Source organism: Sphaerodactylus townsendi, linkage group LG06 (assembly GCF_021028975.2).
Source record: "Sphaerodactylus townsendi isolate TG3544 linkage group LG06, MPM_Stown_v2.3, whole genome shotgun sequence".
Classification (NCBI taxonomy): domain Eukaryota; kingdom Metazoa; phylum Chordata; class Lepidosauria; order Squamata; family Sphaerodactylidae; genus Sphaerodactylus; species Sphaerodactylus townsendi.
The window spans coordinates 119,662,771-119,684,921 of NC_059430.1; the positions used below are offsets into that span (position 1 = coordinate 119,662,771).

At 48.5% G+C, this 22,151-nt stretch overlaps 1 protein-coding gene across 1 annotated transcript; it reads left to right on the plus strand.

Annotated features, from left to right (window-relative positions):
* Positions 1-1,105: 1,105 nt before the first annotated feature.
* Positions 1,106-21,890, plus strand: ETFB (electron transfer flavoprotein subunit beta). The gene is made up of 7 exons (XM_048499116.1): positions 1,106-1,248; positions 7,261-7,419; positions 13,767-13,925; positions 15,083-15,145; positions 19,574-19,732; positions 20,027-20,214; positions 21,663-21,890. Exons 1-6 carry the CDS (start codon positions 1,186-1,188, stop codon positions 20,195-20,197), a joined length of 774 nt encoding a protein of 257 aa, XP_048355073.1. The 5' UTR covers positions 1,106-1,185; the 3' UTR covers positions 20,198-20,214; positions 21,663-21,890.
* Positions 21,891-22,151: the final 261 nt, after the last annotated feature.

The following is a 22,151-nucleotide window of genomic DNA, read 5'->3' on the forward strand; positions in this document are numbered from 1 at the left end:
TAATTCATTGAACATTAAGATCAATTTTATTGCTATTTTATTTGTTATATGGTTGATGTTTTGTCTACAATTTCCTATTTTTCAGTGGGTTTTCATATGGATAAAACATTATCCAATATAAACATTTTACAGTTTTATGTATTGTCGAAGGCTTTTTACAGTTTTACAGTTTTGATTAGCAGGGCAAGCAACTCAATTCAAGTCAGGGGATTTGCCAGCCTACGCTTTGGTGTGGTTTCTCAATACACAGGAGAGTAACTAAAAATAAAAATTGTTTCCTTTTCGCTTGTGTGCAAACGTTTGTACTGAGAAAACTTGCATGATCAGAAAACAAACAAGCCATTTGTCTTCCCTTCACCGGGGAAGCGGATGGAATCTGGAAGATGCGTGTCGCCGACCAACCCGGTTCAAAGGATATTTTGCAAAGGTAGGAGGGGTTTTGGTTTTTTTTTTTTTTTGCATGAATGCACGTCTGCAAAGGACACATGGAAAAGGCAGTTTATAAGATAGGGAGCGGGAGAGGATGCCGCTTGGAGTTTTCCAGTGAGAAAAGTTTGCTCCCTCTCCCCACTGCGTTCTCCCTCTTCAGACATTACACTGTTCACGGAAGCAGTGTACTGTGAATTTTCTGAATTATTTCCCTTATAGCTGTCTCTATGCAAACCCGTTATTACTCAGGAGGGTTAACCGGGGGCAAGAACGCCCGACCTGGTTTTGCAAGTCTGACGACGATCCGAACAATTGACACGCGACTGCGCCAATCCCCAGGCTGTCAGAACCCGAGACACCTTCTGCACTTTCCCCCAGATTCCTCCCACTGGCGCCCCACCCTTTAAGGCTTTGATAATAAAAAAGTGTGCAAAGTGATTGGCCCAGGGTACTGACGTCACAAAGCCACCCTTTCCCCGCCTCCGCCTCTTCTCTGATTCAATGACTGAAGAGACTCCGAGTGTTTCTATGACTGGCCTTACGCCCCCCTGTCGGGTTGTTCCATTGGCTTATAGGAACACGAACTCGAGGTCTGATTGGATAAAATGCATTCTGTCCCCTCTCTTTCCGAAGTCACGCCTCTGCGCTTTTTTTTATTGAAGTGAGCTTCTTCACCGGTTGGCTGCATCGGTCAAGTGGGCGGAGCCCCTGGGATGAAGGCGGGGCTGCAGGGAGAGTGACCGGGAGGAGGCCAAGATGGCGGCGCCCGGCCTGAGGGCGATGGTGGGAGTGAAGCGGGTCATTGACTATGCGGTGAAAGTACGTGTCTAGTACTGTTGGGTTCCCCTCTCCCTTGGGGTCGATTGAGCCGGTGAGGGTGGCATGCCACGTGGAGCTGATGGGGGGGGGGGCTGAACTTCCATGTGCAGGAGCAGTTTATCTCCTTCATATGTACCTGAACTGAATGGAGCCTTGTGTTTCATGCAGGGATGCTCTACTTGTAAAAGCAGCACTAGAGAGTAAGAGGAGGAAAAGGTGTGGTGTTCAGGTTGCACGCAAAGTGGAAGAGAGGGGAGAGCTGCACAGCTAGGGTTGCCCACTTTAACTTGAAAAATCCCTGGAAATTTGGAAGTCGGGCCAGTGGAATGCAGAGCCTGGGGCAAGCTCTTGGAGAGGATGGGATCCCATAACAGCCTGCTCTCCGAAGCCGCCTTTTGCTCCCAGAGACCTGATCTCTGTCATCTTGATCCCAGGAAAACTCCAGGCACCTCCTGGAAGTTGGCAAGCGTCAGTACAGCCTAGCTTGCCATTGCAAAATCAAAACCTTTGGCCTCCTTTCTGTTCCATTTTGCAGAGGTGAGGCTGGTACCAGCTAAAGACAGGACATTTTTGGTGGTAGCTCCTGGCCTGTGCACCACGTTTTTGCTTCTTGTGTCCTCTTGACACCTACCTTGCTGTTGTATTGTTGATGGTTTTCACAGCTGGAATCAACTGCCTGTTTTGGGTCTTCAGGGTTGTGCAGCTGTGGTCTATTAGTTTTTGCTCCTAACGTTTCACCCACATCTGTGGCTGGCATTTAACCGCCCTGGTAGCTTCAGCCCTGAGATAGACTTCTCCTGCACATGGAAACTCAGTTTTCCGCTTAATGCCAGCCATAGATGCGGATGAAACATTAGCAGTACAGACTACCAGAAAACCCACAACAACCATTACCTTCCTGTGGTTGATCTTCAGGCCAACCTGTTTCTTCTTCCGCCCGGCTTTTTGTTGAGCGATTCTGTTTCACATCTGTTTTTACAGGCCACTTCTGTTCCGAGGGATGTTTATGAGCGCCGGATGTTGTTTTATGTTGTGTTCCATGTTTAGTTTGTTGTCGATCTTTTCTAGGTTGTTCTTATTTTATGGTATTGTTTTTGCCTAGCGAGCTGCTTAGATTGGGTTTCTCAGGAAAGGCAGTGTGTAATTTTTTCTGAATAAGCCCGCAACCGCGGTGAGGCAGAGGGGCAAACCTGAAGCTACATGGGAAGAGGCAGCGTTCCTTGGAACTGCCGAGCCTTGTGACAGATAACTACTGTTGCTTTCATGTTCACCTTTTGGCCTTCTTGTCTGGTCATTGCTGGTACTTGGATAGTGGACTAGATAGAAAAGTTGATATTTATACCGCACTTTTCTCTACTGTAAGGAGTCTCAAGGTAATTGGGTATTGGACTATCCTGTGGTGGTGAACCTTTGGCACTCCAGATGTTATGGACTACAATTCCCATCAGCCCTGCCAGCATGGCCAATTGGTCGTGCTGGCAAGGGCTGATGGGAATTGTAGTCCATAACATCTGGAGTGCCAAAGGTTCGCCACCACTGGACTATACCTTCTTCAGGATAAAGATGACACCAGATTTGGTAATTCATCTGCAATTTCCTGGATTGTCTTTGTTCTAGAATGCTCTGCTTGGGTCCTAGTGCCTTGGGGACAGAACTAAATAGGCGCCAGGACCTGAATGGAGCAATCTAGAACAAAGACAAAGTCCAGGAAATGGTGGGTTAATTCTCACATCTGGTGCCATCTTTATCCTGAAAAAGATATAAAAGAAAAAGAGTTGGTTTTTACATGCCACTTTTCTCCACCTTAAGGCAGCGGACAATCACCTTCCCTTCCCCACAACAGACACTTTGTGAGGTAGGTGAAGGTGATAGAGTTCTGAGAGAACTGTGATTCATCCAAGGTCATCTCAGCAGGAGTGGGGAATCGAACCTGCTTCTCGCCAATCAGGAGGAGGAGCAGGGAATTAAACCCAGTTCTCCAAAATTAAAGTCTTAACCACCGTACCACGCTGGCTCTCCGCTGAGCTGTTGACCTGAACTAGCAGTTCATCTTACATTTTTTTCTCCTTGCAAAAAAGCTTAAAAAATACAGCAAGCCTGAGAACCTGAATGGTTTGCCACAGAGTCCTTATTGGAACTTCAGGTTTGGCTGATGATTGCTATTTTCAAAAAACCACTTTATTTAAAAGCAAAAGCAGGTATGGCTGCATTTACAGTAAGTGGCCACAAAGAGGCGCTTTGCTCACGGCTGGGTTGAACCATTGAGCTGGGAGGAGCAATTTGCCCTGATCTTTGCCCCTGCTTAAAGAACTAGGTTAACCTTTTCTGTTTCATTGTGATGACTCTCTGTCAAATAGGACCACTTGAACTTGCAGCTTTGTATTTATCCAGAGCCAGATCAGCTCAATCTACATCCCTGCTGCTGTCTGTGCGTTCTTGGAACTGGGAGGCATGCACTTCCTCCCAGGTTGCATTGTCCAGTTGTCAGTTGTCTGAAAGAGGTCTCTTGGGATTAAGTCCCTTACTTTTTCCAGGGCTACCCTGTACTGATTTTGTGCCTTGAGCCTCTGCCTGGGTCTCCTGGCTGGTGGATTGCACTCTGCAAGGGTAACTGTACATTTTGCCCCATATGGTGAGGTAATTTAGCTCAGGAAAAGACACAGAGGACTGGCAGGCAGAGAAGAGCCAGCGCTCTCTTCGTTAGACTGACTCTCAAAAGTTTATGCCACAAAATCCTGTCAATCTCTAAGGGGCTACTGGAATTGAATCTGGCTGTTCTTCTGCAGACCAACCCGCTGAAACTATTTGAATCACAGCCATTTCAGAAAGACACCAGGGGGCTATCTCCGCCACTGTGTCGCTTGCAGCTTTAAGACCTTTCAGGCCACTGTTGGTGTTCAAAGAGCAGTTTTGCAATGCAGCACCCAATGGTATTTGACACAGCTGTGTGGGGGTCTAGAAATCCAGCTCTTCTTTGTAGCTGTGTATGGAATCACAAGCAGGCGAGTTATGGTCCCTAACATATGTCCCAAACGCTTAAGAACATAAGAACAAGCCTGCTGGATCAGACCAGAGTCCATCTAGTCCATCACTCTGCAACTCTCTTCTCCTTTTTACAGTAGCATGTGATTGCTGCTCACTGCGCGCGGAAAGAGTTTTTGACCCGAGGCTTTATGTAAATAGAGGCTTCTTCTGAAGACCTTTGACCAGCATGTATTGGAGAAGTCTTAACAATACTAACTGGACTCTTGCGGCCTTCGACCATGCGCACTTTCTTTCCCGCAAACAGGAGTAGAGTTTTTTGCCAGCCGATTGTTCCTCACAATTATTTGTGTTGTCCTTTCAGAATATGAAAAGTGTCCTGCTAGATCAGACCACAGGTCCTTCTGGTGCAGTGTCTTGTTCCTGTCTGTGTTCGACTGGAGGGAAAAAACCCAAAAGCACTATACTGTGGCTAATACATTAACACGTCATGTTTGTATTCTCATATGTATGTATTTAATAAAGTTCAACCTCTAAACATCCGAACTGCGTAATCATAATACAGCACAGATGTATCTAGAAGATACTGCAGACATCTAGACCAGAGGTCTGCAACCTGCGGCTCTCCATATATTCATGGACTACAAATCCCATCAGCCCCTGCCAGCATGGTCATGCTGGCAGGGGCTGATGGGATTTGTAGTCCATGAACATCTGGAGAGCCGCAGGTTGCAGACCCCTGATCTAGACCATGTACTGGACAGTCAGCTGGTATTCTAAAAGTAAGTCATAATCGGTATGCATAGTCCAGAGAGTCCAACTGCATAGTCCAAAGTATGTATTCCAAATCAGGACTGATGTCCGGACAAAATCCAGATGATTACAGATGGTCAATAATTCTTCTTTATCAGCAGTAAGTATATGCTGTCATGCCCATCACATGACAATAGTGGAATTGTTGACTCTCTGTGAAACATGATTTTATCCAAACACTTGTGCTGATTTGGAATGCATACTTTGGACTATGCAATTGGACTCTCCGGATTTGGGTATGTAAATGGATTATGACTTGCTTCTAGAACACTCGCTGATTGTCCAGTACATGATCTGGACTTTTGTAGTTTTCTGGACACGTCTGTACGGTGTTATGATGTTGCCCTTCGGATGTTTAGAGGTTGCACTTTATCAAATATACGTCTATAAGCATACAAATGTTATGTGTTAACTTGTTAGTCACAGGGTAATGATTTTAGTTTGATTCCCCTTCAATTGAGTTCTTGAGTCTGGACTATATTTTCTCTTTGTCTTTTTTTCCTTTTCTGTTCCTGTCAGCAGCCAAAAATTTGCCTAGGAAGCCAACGCCTTTCTGTGATGTTGCCTCCTAGCATTGCTACTCACAGGTTGTGTGCCTTGGTATATGGAGGTTCTCTTTAATCACCATGGCTAGTAGCCACTGATGGGTTTTTTCCTCCATGAATCTGTCTAACTGCCTTTTAAAGCTGCTTGGTGCATTAACTGAAATATTAGTGGAATCTTTCCCGCCCTATTATGAGATCTTTTATTATGTTTTCAAGCATGGGGAGGGAATCACGGGGCCCAAAACGTTCAGATCCTTTGAAGATGCCAGCCACAGATGCAGGCGAAACGTCAGGAGAACATGCAACTGGAACACGGCCATACAGCTGGGAAACCTCACAATATCCCGTTAATTTTTTGGTTTGCTCCCCCACCCCTTCACGTGGACTGTTGCCAGGAAAGAGTTGGTCTGGAGGAAGCTATTGTACCAATTGGCAGTCTGGGGATATGCTTTGATTCCTGCAATCATGGAGCGATCAGAGAAATAGCTGCAGAGCGTGTCCGTGTACCACCAGGTCATGTCTGAGTCGGTCTGCATGTAATTTCATTCCTGTGCATGACCAAGGAGAACGAGAGAAAGGAAAAAAATTATAATCCCAAACGACCATTTTAATTGGCCCCCTAAGAGGGCAGCGCATGAGAAGCGGCGTGCGCCGTTGCTTCGCATCTGTGGCAAAACCGAGGAAAGGTGCAGCTCAGAAATACAGTCTGGTCAAGAAGTTGTAGCTTGATCTCATCAAATCTTGGAAGCAAAGCGGGAGCCACTCTGGCTAGTACTTGGATGGGAAACCATCTCTGGGGAGTCTATGTTTGCTCTGCCAAGGTGAGCAACGGCCACCCGCCTCTGTTCATCTCTTGTCTTGAAAATCCTGTGGCAGGAGGCCTCAACTTTTTTGTGGCTGCAGACACCTTTGGAAATCCGACACAGGGTGGTGGGCCTGGCCACAAAATGGCTGCTGCAAGAGGCGGAGCGGATTATAAAATGGCCGATGTAGGAGGAGGAGACAACTTCCTCCTCAGGGAGTGAGGTTGTGCCTAACTCCCATAGTAACTTTTCAGCATTTCAGGCAGAAGTTCTGCTTGCAGGATGCTTTTAAAAAGAAACATATGGTTTAAAAAGATGTTCTTGAATACACACAGTTTACCTTCAGTCATACGGTGGAAGACATGGTGGTACGGTTGTAGTTGCTGCTGAAGCAACGTTTGTTTGTTTTTTTAAATCTTCACAGCCAACTATATCTTCACTGAACAATCAGAAGCTCTGCTAGGCCTTGATTGCTTCCGAAAAGCACTGGTGGGGCACCAGGGAAAGTGTTGATGCCACCATGTTCGGGATCCCTACACTATGGGGTCACCATAAACCAGGGGTCTGGAACCTGCGGCTCTCCAGATGTTCATGGACTACAAATCCCGTCAGCCCCTGCCAGCATTTGTAGTCCATGAACATCTGGAGAGCCGCAGGTTCCAGACCTCTACCATAAACTGTCTGCTGCTTGACAGTATTTGTGAGTATTTGGATTTGTGAGTCCGCCTGCCTCATCTGAGTAGGTTTTTATGCTGTTGCTTACAGCTGTTGCTGTTCCCCAGCCACATGTGGAGTGGGGGCTGCCCCCAGATGTTAGGTATCCAGTTATGGCTCGCTTCCTGAAGGAAATTGCCCTTCCCTCCTTGCAGGTCCGAGTGAAACCGGACAAGACTGGGGTGGTGACGGACGGTGTGAAGCATTCCATGAACCCCTTCTGCGAGATCGCTGTGGAGGAGGCCGTGCGCCTCAAGGAGAAGAAGCTGGTCTCGGAGGTGGTGGCGGTCAGCTGTGGTCCCCAGCAGTGCCAGGTGAGACCACAGGTCACGGATACAGGGGGAGATGGACAGAGGGAAGTGAGTCTTCCGCCAGGCGAACCTATAACAATCTACATGTGAATATCCAAAATTGTATTAATCTTTGCCTGTTCCCACATTCTGTTAACGGTATCTCAAAACCCAATTCTGTTACCTCAGGTTGCGTGGTCCTCTCTGGTTAATCATAAATGGCTGCTGCTTTCCCCCATCCGCAGCTTTCGTCCATGTACAGTGGCACCTTGGTTTTCGCCGGTAATCTGTCCGGCGACACTCGGCGAAAACTGAAACTGGCGAAAAGCGAAGCTACGCCATTAGCGCATGCGCTACGCAAACGGAGTAGCAAATTTACGCAGAAAGCATAACTTTACGCAAATGGTGTAGCAAATTTACGCAAAAAGCGTAAATTTACTCAAACAGCGTAGCCAAAAACCGAGGCACCAGGTGAAAACTGAGGCAAAAAAACGGCTGGGGGCGACCGGGAAAAACTGAAACGGACGGAAACCGAAGGCTATGGTTACCGAGGTTCCACTGTATACTCCTTGGGTTTAAAACCTTCAAGCAGCTTAAACAGCCCATTTTAGTCAGAGCTCTTCAGAACTTGGAAGCTACGCAGGGACGGGCACAATTAGTACTTGGATGTGAAACCCATGGATTGGGTCTCTGTGGGTCAGTTGCGACTTGAATGTATCTTCTTTTTTTACTGCCTCCTAGTTTAATTCAGCTTGAAGCAAGTTTGTTTGATGCGCAGTTTACACAGAATTTGGTGTAGGACACAGACTAAAAACCGCCTTGAGGTCTTCAGGCCAATACACTTGACTGGTCCAGCCGGTAAAGTGTGCACAGACCTTCGGAATATGTATTTCCTCCTGTTTTATTACTGAAGGCTTATAAAATGGCACATGTACTGAAAGCTGCATGCCCTTTTTATTTTCAGCACAGTGGGAGTTTTCCTTGGGACCTGATAACACAGTTGGCATGTGACTTGGCTCGCTTACTCAAGTGTTCTTGACCTTGTTGTGGAAATGCCCCCCTCCTTAGCGAATCTTGTGGCAAGTTGGGATGATTGAGGTGTGCATCACTGACCCATGGCAGGAGCTGGGGGTGCTTTTCCGAATCATTGCTGCTTCAAACCTCTTGGGTGGTTAGATGGCCTTCTCCCAAGTGCGTTTCTTCAGTGGCTGTTTGGAATCAAGCGGAGGTGGGCAGGTTGTGCTATTTCCCATCTGCTAGCTTGGTCAGCGGGCTGCGAACGGCATGATTAATTCCAAAGCAAGGCTGTCATACTGTGTTAGCCGCAGCCCAAGAGGCAGATGACCACTAGGTGGCAGCAGCTGTACTCATGAGGACTATTCTGAGGCAAGAAGAAGAAGAATTGGATTCATACCCCCCCCCCCCCTTTCTCTCCTGTAGGAGACTCAAAGGGGCTGACAATCTCCTTTCCCTTCCCCCCTCACAGCAATCACCCTGTGAGGTAGGTGGGACTGAGAGCGCTCCCGAAGAACTGTGACTAGCCCAAGGTCACCCAGCTGGCGTGTGTTGGTGTTCACATGGGGGGGTGTTCACATTTTGTCTTTTTCCTCTCCCCGATTTAACCGCCTCGCAGGGCCTTCCTAATTTTTATTTATTTTATTAGACTTTTATCCTGCCCTTTCCTTACCAAGGGCAGCTCACGATAAATAACACACCCATGCCCCTAAAAATATCTAAAATATAAAAGGTAAAGTTTCCCCTTAAGTCATGTCCGACCCTGCGACAAGTGATTTTATAGGCAAGCCTTTTTTGTGAGGTAGTTTGCCATTGCTTTCCCCAACTATTCTTTACCCCCTAGCTATGTACTAGGTACTCATTTACTGACCAAGAAATGGATGGATGGCTGAGTTGACCATGAGCCAGCTGCCAGGATATCTGACCCACAGGGGGCTTGAACTCCTGACCATGTGAGTGGCAGTGCAAGCACTTAACCACAACGCCACACGGCTCTTATCTAAAATACACAGTACAATAAAATACCACTCCTGTTATTTGTTTGTTCAACTTATAAACCACTCTCCCTGTTTGATAAACAACAACACGTATTCCTTATAAAGTGTCATATAGATTAAAATCCACAAACTATATATGGGACTTTCAACTGTGTAAAATTAATCTAAAGACAGCAGCAATATTACACCCTTCAGACCCAGTTGACTTCAGAGGTGTTGCTCTGCTTCGCATTGCGCTGGTAAAGTCAAAAGGAATGGAAAAGGCCTGTTTTGGGTGGTTTGCTGTGATGGTCTGCAGTAGAAGACCACTAAGAGGCCACTAAGGCCACTAAGAGTGAGATTCCAATCCGGTAGCACCTCATGCCCTGGAAAAACCCGATTCTATAGACTGTTCTGGCCTGATCGTAATTATTGGGTGGGATCAGTTTGGGGGATTTACTGCAGGATTTGGAAAGAGAATCTAGGGCCCAACCTAGTCCCACAAGGGTGTTTTGTTTCAAATAATTCTCAGCCCATGAAATGTGCAAAGACAAATAGGACTGTAGCGTTTGTATGCTTTTTCCGCTGTGGCTTCTGCCTTGTGGAATGGCTTGCCTGAAAAGGTCACGAAAACTTCCACTCTCTTGGCCATCTGCAAACTGTTCAAAACTGAACTCTTCAAGAGGTTCGAAGGCTTTCACGGCCAGATTAAATTGGTTGTTGTGGTTCTTCCAGGTTGTGTGGCTGTGGTCTGGTAGATCTTGTTCCAGGCTGTGGTCTGGTAGATCTTTTCCAGGCTGTGTGGCCGTGGTCTGGTAGATCTTCAGAAGTGAAGATGCCACCAGCCACAGATGCAGGCAAAACGTTAGGAACAAGATCTACCAGACCACGGCCACACAGCCTGGAAAACCCACAACAATCAGTATTCAGGAGGGCTTTTCTGCCCAGGTAATAGAGTCAGGCCATACTAAATGGTTCACAAACTTGCTTGGACAAACAGTCGAGGCTGTGATACACGCTGCTGCATATAGCATCCTGTAAATAGAATCCTACTTACAGTTAAGATCCTATTGTATTATTTCTGTACTGCATAATGTGTCATGTTCGTACTGATGCTGTCCTTTAGTTCTTTCTGGTGGTTCCATACCTCTGACATCCCAAGGCGTTGGTTATTAAATGGCTCATCTTGTCGTTTGTACCAAATCACTGTGTGTAATAGGATGATTTTTGAAAAAGTATATAAATAAAACGAGGCTTGCATGAAGTCGTCAAATATGCAGGTAAAAAGTACTGTTCCCCCCGCCCCCCGAGTCTTTGCATCGAACAAGGGAGCCGCGTCTGCCAGAATCTCCTTCTGTCTTTGAGAGAGGGTGTGTGAAATCCTTAAAGCTGAATGTGTGAGTGGAACAGGCTGGGGATGAATGGGAGATAGGAAGGTTGTCCTCCTGTGGGCTCATCAAGGAAGAAGAAGAGTTGGATTTATATCCCCCCTTTCTCTCCTGCAGGAGACTCAAAGGGGCTTACAATCTCCTTTCCCTTCCCCCCTCACAACAAACACCCTGTGAGGTAGGTGGGGCTGAGAGAGCTCAGAAGAACTGTGACTAACCCAAGGTCCCCCAGCTGGCATGTGTGGGAGTGCACAGGCTAATCTGAATTCCCCAGATAAGCCTCCGCAGCTCAAGTGGCAGAGCGGGGAATAAAACCTGGTTCCTCCAGATTAGGGTACACCTGCTCTTAACCACTACGCCACTGCTGCACCCCCAAAGCGCTCAGTTGATAAGGCCTATTATTGATGAGTGCTTATGAGTGTGTGTGTGTATGGATGAGCAAGTGAGTGAAAGAGGGAGGGAGGGAGATGCTGGGTGTGTGGCTACTCCAGCTCTGTGACAGTAACCAGTCCAGACAAGCCTCTCTCCCGCAGACCTGGCTCGGTTCTATCTCCTGCCGACTGCGGGCATCCTGACAGCCACACCATTGTCGCCAGCTATTTTCTGCGCTGCTGCTCTCTGCCTTCCCGGTGACCTTCACTTTGCTGAGCTGCTCTGCAATCCCTCCCCTTTTTACCGGCCTCCCCCCCCCTTCCCTCCCCAATTCCCAACCTGCTGACATTCCTCAATCTGAGACCGAGAACTCCGTTGATTTCCTGCACCCCTTTCCGCTGTTGGACGCTGCCCTGGGGTGTGTAGGGGGAGCTTGGCCGCTGCGGCGGTGATGTTTGCTAACTCAGCAGCCGCCCCTGATGTATGTACGCAGTGGCTTGGCAGCCTTCCCAGTGGAGCAGGCATTCCCCCTTCCCCACAGACGTGATTATCGGTGCTATTAAGAAAGCTGGAAGGAGAGCTCAGATTCCTACATGCTAGCATCAGGGGTTTTTCCCCTCCTCTAAAATTCAGCATCAATATTTTATTTACCCTGCCTTGTGTCGAGTAGGTAATAAATATTCTGTGCCAGCACAATGCCTACCTAGTACGGAGAAGGTCTATTGAGTGTTTCTTGCTTGTGCAAAGTAGGCTGGTCTCTCAATCTGGTATGTTGGTTGCTTGGGATGCAAATAGGTGTGAGGCGAAGGTGGGGATTGGCAGAGCGGGAACAGATGTTGCCAAAGGCACTCCCCCTTCTGAGCAGTTCATAGGAGGGCAGAGTGTTAGGGTTGGGGGCAGTGTCTCAGGAGAGGGTACAGCGGAACCTCGGTTTTCGTTGCTAATCCGTCCGAAAAGAATCGATGAAAACCGAAACCGATGAAAACCGAGGCAAACTTTTCCATAGGAATCAATGTAAATTCAATTAATCCGTTCTAGGCTCTCCAAAAAACATACCAAAAAACACATTTTTGGGTGAATAAACATAGTGTTTAGTGCTGAAAACAGTAACAGACAATAACACTAGGACCAGCTTGAGAGCCAGTGGACCAATGTCGCACCAAAAAGCTGTCCAAAGAGGTCTGTTTCTGATGTCTTTTAAGATTTGTCTGAAATGGGGCAAGACATTGTCATTAAACAAGTTGCAGACACGGCCTGCCACGGCTTTGTCCGGGTGACTTTTCTCCACAAATTTGCCCCTTCCTGCAAATCAATGAAAACCGAGGCAAATCAATGAAAACCGAGACATATTTTTCACTGAAAAAATCGATGAAAACCGAAACCGATGAAAACCGAAGGCAATGAAAACCAAGGTTCCACTGTACGTGTATTTGGTATACCTGAGGGTTTCCCTCCTTCTCAACTTTCCGGTAATAACATCTCCCATCCACGATATGCTGGGAATTTCCCCCATCCTTGACTGTGTAAAAGTGCTTCCAAGCTTGGAGGTGTGAGGCAGAGCCAACGTGGGATTGGGTTCGAATCCTCACTCCACACTGTATTCACTTATTTCATTATCCCTTATTTCAGTAACTCGGTCCCTTCCATACTTCACGGAATGGCTGTGAAAATAAAAGGAGACGATTCCTTCTGTGCTGGTGCCTTGTTCTGCTTTGCAACCACATAGTGCACTCATGTGGATAATATGTCACGCCCAGTCATACACTGAGCCTGACCATAATTCCCTTCCTGGCGGGAGATGGGTACGGTAGCTCGTGATCCCCTTCCCACCTCAAATGTAGTCCTGGGAATCCACAGCCTGTTGTTTTCGTTTGACACCCAGAGATGTTTCCTGGGCTGGCTTGGGTGGAGTAGAATCCGATAAGGGGAGGCCAGCCACATTTCTATCCAGCTGAGAGGGAAGAGTTCAAGCCAGCGTGGTGTAGTGGTTAAGAGCAGGTGCACTGTAATCTGGAGAACCGCGTTTGATTCCCCACTCTGCCACTTGAGTTGCGGAGGATTATCTGGGGAACCGGATTAGCTTGTGCACTCCAACACATGCCAACTGGCTGACCTTGGGCTAGTCACAGCTTTTCGGAGCTCTCTCAGCCCCACCCACCTCACAGGGTGTTTGTTGTGAGAGGGGAAGGGAAAGGAGATTGTAAGCTCCTTTGAATCTCCTTATAGGAGAGAAAGGGGGGATATAAATCCAAACTCTTCTTCTTGTTCTCTGGGATCGGAGGTGTGGCTTGGGGGTAGGGCGGCAAGTTCTCTTTCCTATTTGAAAGGGGTTTCAGCAAGGCTTCCCAGTTCTGTCAATCAACATCTGATGCCATATTTTTCCCTGAACCCCTGTTTCTGAATAAAGACTTTTGCTCACACGGAAATGCTTTTCTCGAACAGACCAGGGGTCCTGACACAATGCAACCCATTGGGGTAGGCCAGGGGTCTGCAACATGCGGCTTTCCAGATGTTCATGGACTACAATTCCCATCAGCCCCTGCCAGCATGGCCAATTGGGTCTCGCAGATAGGTCAAGTCCCAGGTTTGCTGCTACACCTGTTCTGTTCCCCCGGCCCAGGAGACGATCCGCACGGCCTTGGCGATGGGTGCTGACCGGGGGCTGCACGTCGAAGTCTCTGCCAAGGATTACGAGGACCTCAGCCCCTTCCATGTTTCGAAGATCTTCGCCGCTCTGGCCAAGAAGGAGGGTGTCAATCTTGTGTTGCTCGGCAAGCAGGTGAGACAGACCGGCGAGGAAGGGCTGCAGGCCTACCTTTCAGTGTGAAGGCGGAGCCTCATGAATCGATGGCTTTGCATCTTTTTCCAAGGTTCTACCCCTCGTGGTTGCAAATCGCAATAGCCAGTGAGTTGATAGTGGTTAGGTTTTCAGCACTTGCCCTGAAGAGCGGGAGTGATCTAACCAGCAGACAGTATCCTCTGTGGGTGCCACACCAAGAGTAGCAGTGGGCACCGTGCCCGGAATAAGGCACTTAAAGTCAAGGAGGTGCCGTCTGGGGATTTGTTATGCAGTAGAATTGCCAATAGGCAAGAGGGAAGGGGTGATTGGATACTGGAGAAATGAGCTGAATAGGTCTAGGGCTCACAGGATTAGAGGTCTTACTTTCAGCCAAATGCCTGGAAAGAGGCTAATTAGTTCCCAGAAAAGCTTCCTGGTAGGACCAAAATGGGTAGAAAACAGAAGGATTATTTTGCTGCTTCCCCCCTTCTATGCGCCAAGTAGGGGTCACTTTGTACCTGATTGGTTCTGGGCCTGAAGCACTGCCAAGAGGGACCAGCACTCTCAATTTGCTCAGCTGACAATTAAATCCTAGGGACGGGAAGTGTTTTGTCCTGCTGCGAGGGCAGATAGGCCACTCAGCCCCCTAGTAGCCACCTGTGTCTCTACTCCTGGGATGGCAGACACAGTAAAGCAGCAGTTCTCAACCTGTGGGCCGCGACCCCTTTGGGGGGGTCAAATGACCCTTTCAGAGGGGTCGCCCAAGACTCTCTGCATCAGTGTTCTCCAAAATCTGTAAAATGAATAAATGTTAGGGTTGGGGGTCACCACAACACGAGGAACTGTATTAAAGGGTCGCGGCATTAGGAAGGTTGAGAACCACTGCAGTAAAGTTTTCCTGGGAGAGTTCATCCTGGCAGATTCATCCCATCTAATAGCCGTCCTCCAGCAGTGTTGCATAGTAAGTTGGGGGAAGGTAAGACTTCATTCTGGCAGGTTCCTGGGAACCGTTCACCAGGAATTTAGGCTCTGGACAGCGAGCCTGTTCCTCGCCTGGGAGCGTCCTTCCACCCCAGGCCTTGAAAAACTACTTGCAAGCCGTGCTTGTCCTATGTGCGATGACACGCACCAACTCCAGCCCTTTGCTTGTTTTCCAGGCCATTGACGACGATTGTAACCAGACGGGGCAAATGACAGCAGCATTTTTGGACTGGCCTCAGGTATGATGTGTGCAAGAAAAGCAGAAAAAGTGGGCGCGAGTCGGTGGAAGAAGAAGAGTTTGGATTTATATCCCCCCTTTCTCTCCTGTAAGAGACTCAAAGGGGCTTACAATCTCCTTGCCCTTCCCCCCTCACAACAAACACCCTCTGACGTAGGTGGGGCTGAGAGAGCTCCGAGAAGCTGTGACTAGCCCAAGGTCACCCAGCTGGCGTGTGTGTGTTGGAGTGTACAGGCTAATCTGAATTCCCCAGATAAGCCTCCACAGCTCAGGCGGCAGATCTGGGAATCAAACCCGGTTCCTCCAGATTAGATACACGCCAATGCTGCTCCTGATAGACAGCTTGCTCCCTCCCTATGCTTTCCGTCATGCCTGTCAAGGAAGTCAGGAAAATTTAGATTCTGGGTGAACAGGGGCAGCAGCCTTCTGTTGAGTGGGACCTCGGGCCTATGAGGGTCCATCTTGGCTATCCTGCCCAGCACAGAGGCAGAGGTGTTTCACATCACCTGATCCTTTAAACTGGAGATGGCGGGGATTGAACATGGGACCTTCTGTGTGCCAAGAAGATGCTTCACCACTCTAATCTGGAGAACCGGGTTTGATTCCCCACTCCTCCACCTGAGTGGTGGACTCTTATCTGGTGAACTGGATTTGTTTCCTTGCTCCTCCACATAAAGCCTGCTGGACCAGTCACAGTTCTTTGGAACTCTCTCAGCCCCATCTGCCTCACAAGGTGTCTGTCACGGGGAGAGGAAAGGAAGGAATTTATAAGCTGCTTTGCAACTCCTGATGGTTGAGAAAAGCGGAGTATAAACCCAAGCGCTGCTTTTTCTCAATCATCCTCAACTTCTCCCCCGAGTATTTTTCCTTTTCTCATATCCCTCCTAATTTTAATTTCCTATCAGTCATAAGAACATAAGAACAAGCCAGCTGGATCAGACCAGAGTCCATCTAGTCCAGCTCTCTGCTACTCGCAGTGGCCCACCAGGTGCCTTTGGGAGCTCACATGCAGGATGTGAAAGCAATGGCCTTCTGCGGCTGTTGCTCCCGAGCACCTGGTCTGCTAAGGCATTTGCAATCTCAGATCAAAGAGGATCAAGATTGGTAGCCATAAATCGACTTCTCCATAAATCTGTCCAATTCCCTTTTAAAGCTATCCAGGTTAGTGGCCATCACCACCTCCTGTGGCAGTCGCTACAGTGATCATTTTCATCATTTACTTCCTTATCCTTTTTAACTGGAGAGGCCAGGGATTGAACCCGGCACCGGCTGTGTGCCAAGCGGATGCTTGACCACCAAGCGACAGCCTCATCCTCAAAGCATCTGAACACACGATGCTGCCTTGACCTTGAGTTAGACCACTGGGTCAGAATAATCTACTCTCGACTGCCTGAAACTCTCTGGTAAACACCTCTCATGTTACCTGCGACCCGGACCTTTTAACTGGAGATATTGGGGTTTTGAACCTGGGACCTTCTGCATGCCAAGAGGATACTCTAAGCGCTGAGTCCGAGCTTTGTCCTCAGAGCATTTGAACATTTGAAGCTGCTTTAACCTGATTTATACCAAGGTCAGTCTTGTCTGCTCTGACTGCAGAGACCCTGTGGATGAAGGTCTTTCACGTCGCCTTCTTCCTGACCCTTTTAACTGGAGATATTGGGAACTGAACACGTACTCAGCCCTGTTCCGCCGAGCCACGTCTAACCTGCGGAAGGAAAGTTCAGGCTTCCCACTTTAGCTGGCCCTTCCCAGTTTGTTTTCCGTTTGACCCCCGAGAGTAAGATCTTCCATGATCAAAGAATACACCAATGGGGTGCTGTGTGGTTTCCGGGCTGTATGGCCGTGTTCTAGCAGCATTCTCTCCTAACGTTTCGCCTGCATCTGTGGCTGGCATCTTCAGAGGATCTGAAGGTTGGTATCTGTGGCTGGCATCTTCAGAGGATCTTTCCTCTGAAGATGCCAGCCACAGATGCAGGCGAAACGTCAGGAGAGAATGCTGCTAGAACACGGCCATACAGCCCGGAAACCACACAGCACCCCAGTGATTCCGGCCGTGAAAGCCTTCGACAATACAATGCACCAATGGTTAGTTCCAGGAGTTGGTCCGGGATAGTTCTTTTCATACGAATAAAAAGGGATCGATCGCCCTCTGGAAGGAAATCTTCCCTTTTCAGATGGTCCTCCGGCCGAGCTGTCGCCAGGCCGCTCGGGGCAGAACCAATCGCCAGCAATCTGTTTTGTTCCAGCTAACAACGGCCTAATTAACGTGCAGATGAGACACCGGGACGGTTGGAAGGCAAATTACCGTTTGAAATCTGATTAGCGCGCAGCGGTGCAGTTTCTAGAGAGAGTGTCTTGTGGCCCTTTGTCTCGGGCAACGGTTCCAAGATCACGTCGAAGGGGCAGCCTGCGTACCTTCTGATGGCTTTTTGCCTGGTCCTTGGCACTGTGCATCCCCCCCACCCCGCCCAGATTTTCTGCAGTGGTTGCCAGCAGCTTTCAGCCATTAATGGAAGCAGTAGGCTGGAGAATGGCCTGTTTGAAACGGTTGAAATGCCAGCAGGTCATAGCATTGGCTTTTTGGCCTGCCCGGACGCCTGCACTTTGTCTGGGGTTGAACTCCCAGCGCTAGATGTCTGTTTCATCTGCAAAGTGGGGTTTGATGATGGCTGATAAAATATTTAATGTTACCTTGGCTGTTTGGGAGGAAACTGTTCTTGCTGGCTCCTTTCTGGGAGTAAGCGCCACTAAATAGATACAAGTAGGATTCTGAGTAGACCCACGTAAGGCTGTACTTTAAATTATTTTAGTACAGTGATGGCGAACCTTTTCAAGACTGAGTGCCCAAATTGCAACCCAAAACCCACTTATTTATCGCAAAGTGCCAACATGGCAATTTAACCTGAATACTGAGGTTTTAGTTTAGAAAAACTGGTTGGCTCCGAGGCGTCCGTTACTCGGGAGTAAGCTTGCTGGTAGTTGGTGGCTGAATCATGACCCTAGAAGGGTTTACTCAGAAGCAAGCCCCATTGCCAGCAACCGAGCTTACTCCCAGGTAAAGGATCGCGGTTTAGTTCTTTGCATGAAAATCAGTGGGGTTTAATAGCGCTTAACAGGGTTACCTACACTGCTTCTCCAAAACTAGGTCTTAGATTTAATGCTAATAATCGAGCCCAGCGGCCCAGGCCAGCCTAGATGTGGGGGGGGCACTCTGTTTGCGCGTGCCCACAGGGAGGACTGTGAGTGCCACCTCTGGCACCCATGCACCCGCCACTACTGTTTTAATAGGTAAATGTCTCTCCATGTGCACATACACCACGTGGTTAGTGGTTAAGAGCAGGTGGATTCTAATCTGGGCAACCGGGTTTGATTCCCCACTCCTCCACCTGAGTGGCAGAGGCTTGTTTGGTGAACCAGATGTGTTTCCGCACTCCTACGTTCCTGCTGGGTGACCTTGGAGCTAGTCAGTTCTTTGGAGCTCTCTCAGCCCCACCTACCTCACAAGGTGTCTGTTGTGGGGAGAGGAAAGGAAAGGAGCTTGTAAGCCACCTGGAGTCTCCCTATGGGAGAGAAAGGTGGGGTATAAATCCAAACTCTTCTTCTCTTAACCAGAGGCCTCCAACATGGTACCCATGGGGCCCCATGAGACCTTTCCTAGCACCTACCAAATGTTTTTAGAAAGTGAGTGTTGGCAGATAAGTTCTTGCCCAGCAAGGTTTCTGCTGTGTCGCTGGAGATCTGATTTGCTGTGCAAACTTTTTAAAAAGTTGCTTTGGTGGCAGCTGCGAGAGCTGTGTGTGCCTGCGAAAATATTTGAAAACAGTACGTTAATTTAGAAGAAGAGGAGTTTGGATTTATATCCCACTTTTCTCTCCTGTAAGGAGACTCAAAGGGCTTACACGCTCCTTTCCCTTCCTCTCCCCACAACAGACAACTTGTGAGGTAGGTGGGGCTGAGAGCGTGCCAAAGAACTGTGACTAGCCCAAGGTCACCCAGCAGGAATGTAGGAGTGCAGAAACACATCTGGCTCATTGGATAAGCCTCTGCCACTCAGGTGGAGGAGTGGGGAATCAAACCCGGTTCTCCGGATTAGAATCCACCTGCGCTTAACCACCACACCACGCTGGCTCTCTTAGAAAGTTGTTCTGTTGAATACATCCTCTGCCTGAAATGTTAAAGAATTACTATTAGAGTTATGCATGACCTCACTCCATGCCATTTTATGTCAACATTCCACAGGTTCCTTCAGGGTCAACCGGGCTGTGAACCCTGCTGTTGTCTTTATCTGTTGTGTTTTTAAAGCTGATGCTAATTTGAAACGTGTACAGCTGGGACAATACCATGTTTAATTTACAACGCTCCGGTTTGTGTGCTTGCACCCAGCAGCACCTGTCCTGCTAACCTAGCCGCCCTTCTCTCCCTCCTGCAGGGGACGTTTGCCTCTGAAGTGACCGTGGACGGGGATTGGCTGAAGGTTGAACGCGAGGTTGACGGGGGTCTGGAGACGGTTCGTCTCAAGCTGCCGGCCGTCGTGACTGCCGATCTCCGTCTAAATGAACCTCGTTATGCCACACTGCCTAACATCATGGTGAGGGGAAAGGGATTTCGGACAACGTTTAGTGTGTCTGTGCAGGGGGGGAAAGGTTCCTTGCTAATTTGGGCCTTAGAGTTGCATCAGTTGTTTGGATTGCCTCTGCCTTCATGAGGACTAGAAGCTTTAGCAGCTAGGGGTTTACAAAAAAAGACACGAATCTCCAAAGTGCCCAGAAGCTGATGATAAAACCGGGAGAAGATGCGGATAAAACCCCCTTGCGCAGTGCCCTCTTCAAACCGGAGGGCAGGGCTTTCAAAAGTGCCCTTATTTGTGTCTCCCCCGTCCCAGAAAGCGAAAAAGAAGAAAATTGAGGTGGTGAAGCCATCCGACCTTGGCGTGGACCTGACCCCTCGGGTGAAGACGCTGAGCGTGGAAGATCCTCCCCAGCGCCAGGCCGGGGTCAAGGTGGAAACGGTGGACGACCTGGTGTCCAAACTCAAGGAGAGTGGGCGGATCTGAGCGCTTGGAGAGTTCTGGTGAGGCTAACGCTAATTGCTTTAGGGCAGCGTCTGGTCTTGGGGGGGAGCACTGTGCACATTTGCCCATGTTTCGTCTTGGAAAAACAACTCCTCCCCGCCAATCCTTGATTTAGTCTGCCGTTGCAAAGAAGCTTTTAAGAGTACTTTTTCATTTTCAATTCCAAAGATAAAAAAACAGAACCTGAGGTGAGGATAGGAGAGCAGAAGTGAGCTTAATTCTTGCCCTGTGCCAGTTGTGCCAGCAGTGGCGTAGGAGGTTAAGAGCTCATGTATCTAATCTGGAGGAACCGGGTTTGATTCCCAGCTCTGCCGCCTGAGCTGTGGAGGCTTATCTGGGGAATTCAGATTAGGGAATTCAGATTAGCCTGTACACTGCCACACACGCCAGCTGGGTGACCTTGGGCTAGTCACAGCTCTTCTGAGCTCTCTCAGCCCCACCCACCTCACAGGGTGTTTGTTGTGAGGGGGGAAGGGCAAGGAGATTGTAAGCCCCTTTGAGTCTCCTGCAGGAGAGAAAAGGGGGATATAAATCCAAACTCTTCTTATTCTTTACTTTTCTCACGTACCTGTAAACAGTTTCAGTTCAGTTGGGAGGGGAGAATAACGCTGCCTTCGGACGGTGTGGTGGGGAGGGTGAAACCTGCCCACCCTGTGGGAACTCAAAAACCCAGAGGCTTCCCTCTTAGGCCAGGGCCTCTAGTTCCTCTTTCCACCTTGGGTGGCAGTGTGGTGGGCTGGTTAGAGTCTTTTTTTAAAAAAAGTTAACCTTTATTCATGTTATATAAATTGACAACATAAACAATCATTACCGCCTATCTAACCCTAAACCGTTCCCACCACAATTTGTGAGACGGTTTCCTTTCCTTTTTTGTGTTGTACTAACTAACCTATACTTATTACTAACCTTTTTTAAAAAAACCCCAAACCTTCTTGCCTTCTTTTATTCTATTTTATTTTCACTACTCATTTTAAAATTCACAATTATTCCCCTTGTAACCCTTCCTCTCCTTCTTCCCTTCTCGATGAGCTGGTTAGAGTCTTGGGGCTAGAAGAGGGGTCTGCAACCTGCGGCTCTCCAGATGTTCATGGACTACAAATCCCATCAGCCCCTGCCAGCATGGCCAATTGGGAATTGTAGTCTATGAACATCTGGAGAGCTGCAGGTTGCAGACCCCTGGGCTAGAATCTAGGAGACCCAGTTTCGAATCCCTACTCTGCGGTAGAAACTTGCCAGTCTTTCTTGGGCCAGCCATGCACTTGCAGCCTAGCCGACCTCACAGAGTGGTTGTGAGGATAAAATGGAGAGGAGGACATCGTGAGCTGTTTGGGTCTGTATTGTGGAGAACTAGTGGGTTACACGTTTAGTAAAAATCTTCTTTACAAATCAACTTAGTGGCCCTCTTCTTGTATCAAGCTGACAGCTGCTGTTACATTTTCTCTTTCAGCCTCGCCTGGAGCCGCCGCCCTGGGCCTTGTGCTGCTGTCGAAGTGGGCGCAACCCTTGGGGATCCGTCCACCTGCCTCCAGGGGCCCAGACCCTTGGGGCCCGGAACCGCATTGCCTTCCAGCACAGCTGCCCTCCAAAGGGAGCTGGTCGACAATTTTTAACATAGTTTTTTTCTGGATGAATGATGGGACAGTTTGCAATAAATGTCCTTTGATTGTCAGAGGAACCGCTGTTGTTTCATTCCTCTTTATTTCTGCTCACCCAGTTTACCGCTTCAGGTTTCCTGGGTCACGGAGTCTGCGAGGCAGCGTGGTGTAGTGGTTCAGAGCAGGTACACTCTAATCTGGAGAACTGGGTTTGATTCCCCACTCTGCCACTTGAGCTGTGGTGGCTTATCTGGTGAACTAGATTAGCCTGTGCACTCCCACACACACCAGTTGGGTGATCTTGGGCTAGTCACAGTTCTTCTGAGCTCTCTCAGCCCCAC

What these genes read in the sequence shown, in the direction of transcription:
- ETFB (XM_048499116.1), top strand. Translation starts at nt 1,186, where the DNA reads ATGGCGGCGCCCGGCCTGAGGGCGATGGTGGGAGTGAAGCGGGTCATT. An exon ending in GTGGTCCCCAGCAGTGCCAG is followed by an intron (nt 7,420 to 13,766) that starts GTGAGACCACAG and finishes CCCCCGGCCCAG; the next exon opens with GAGACGATCCGCACGGCCTT. An exon ending in CATTTTTGGACTGGCCTCAG is followed by an intron (nt 15,146 to 19,573) that starts GTATGATGTGTG and finishes TCCCTCCTGCAG; the next exon opens with GGGACGTTTGCCTCTGAAGT.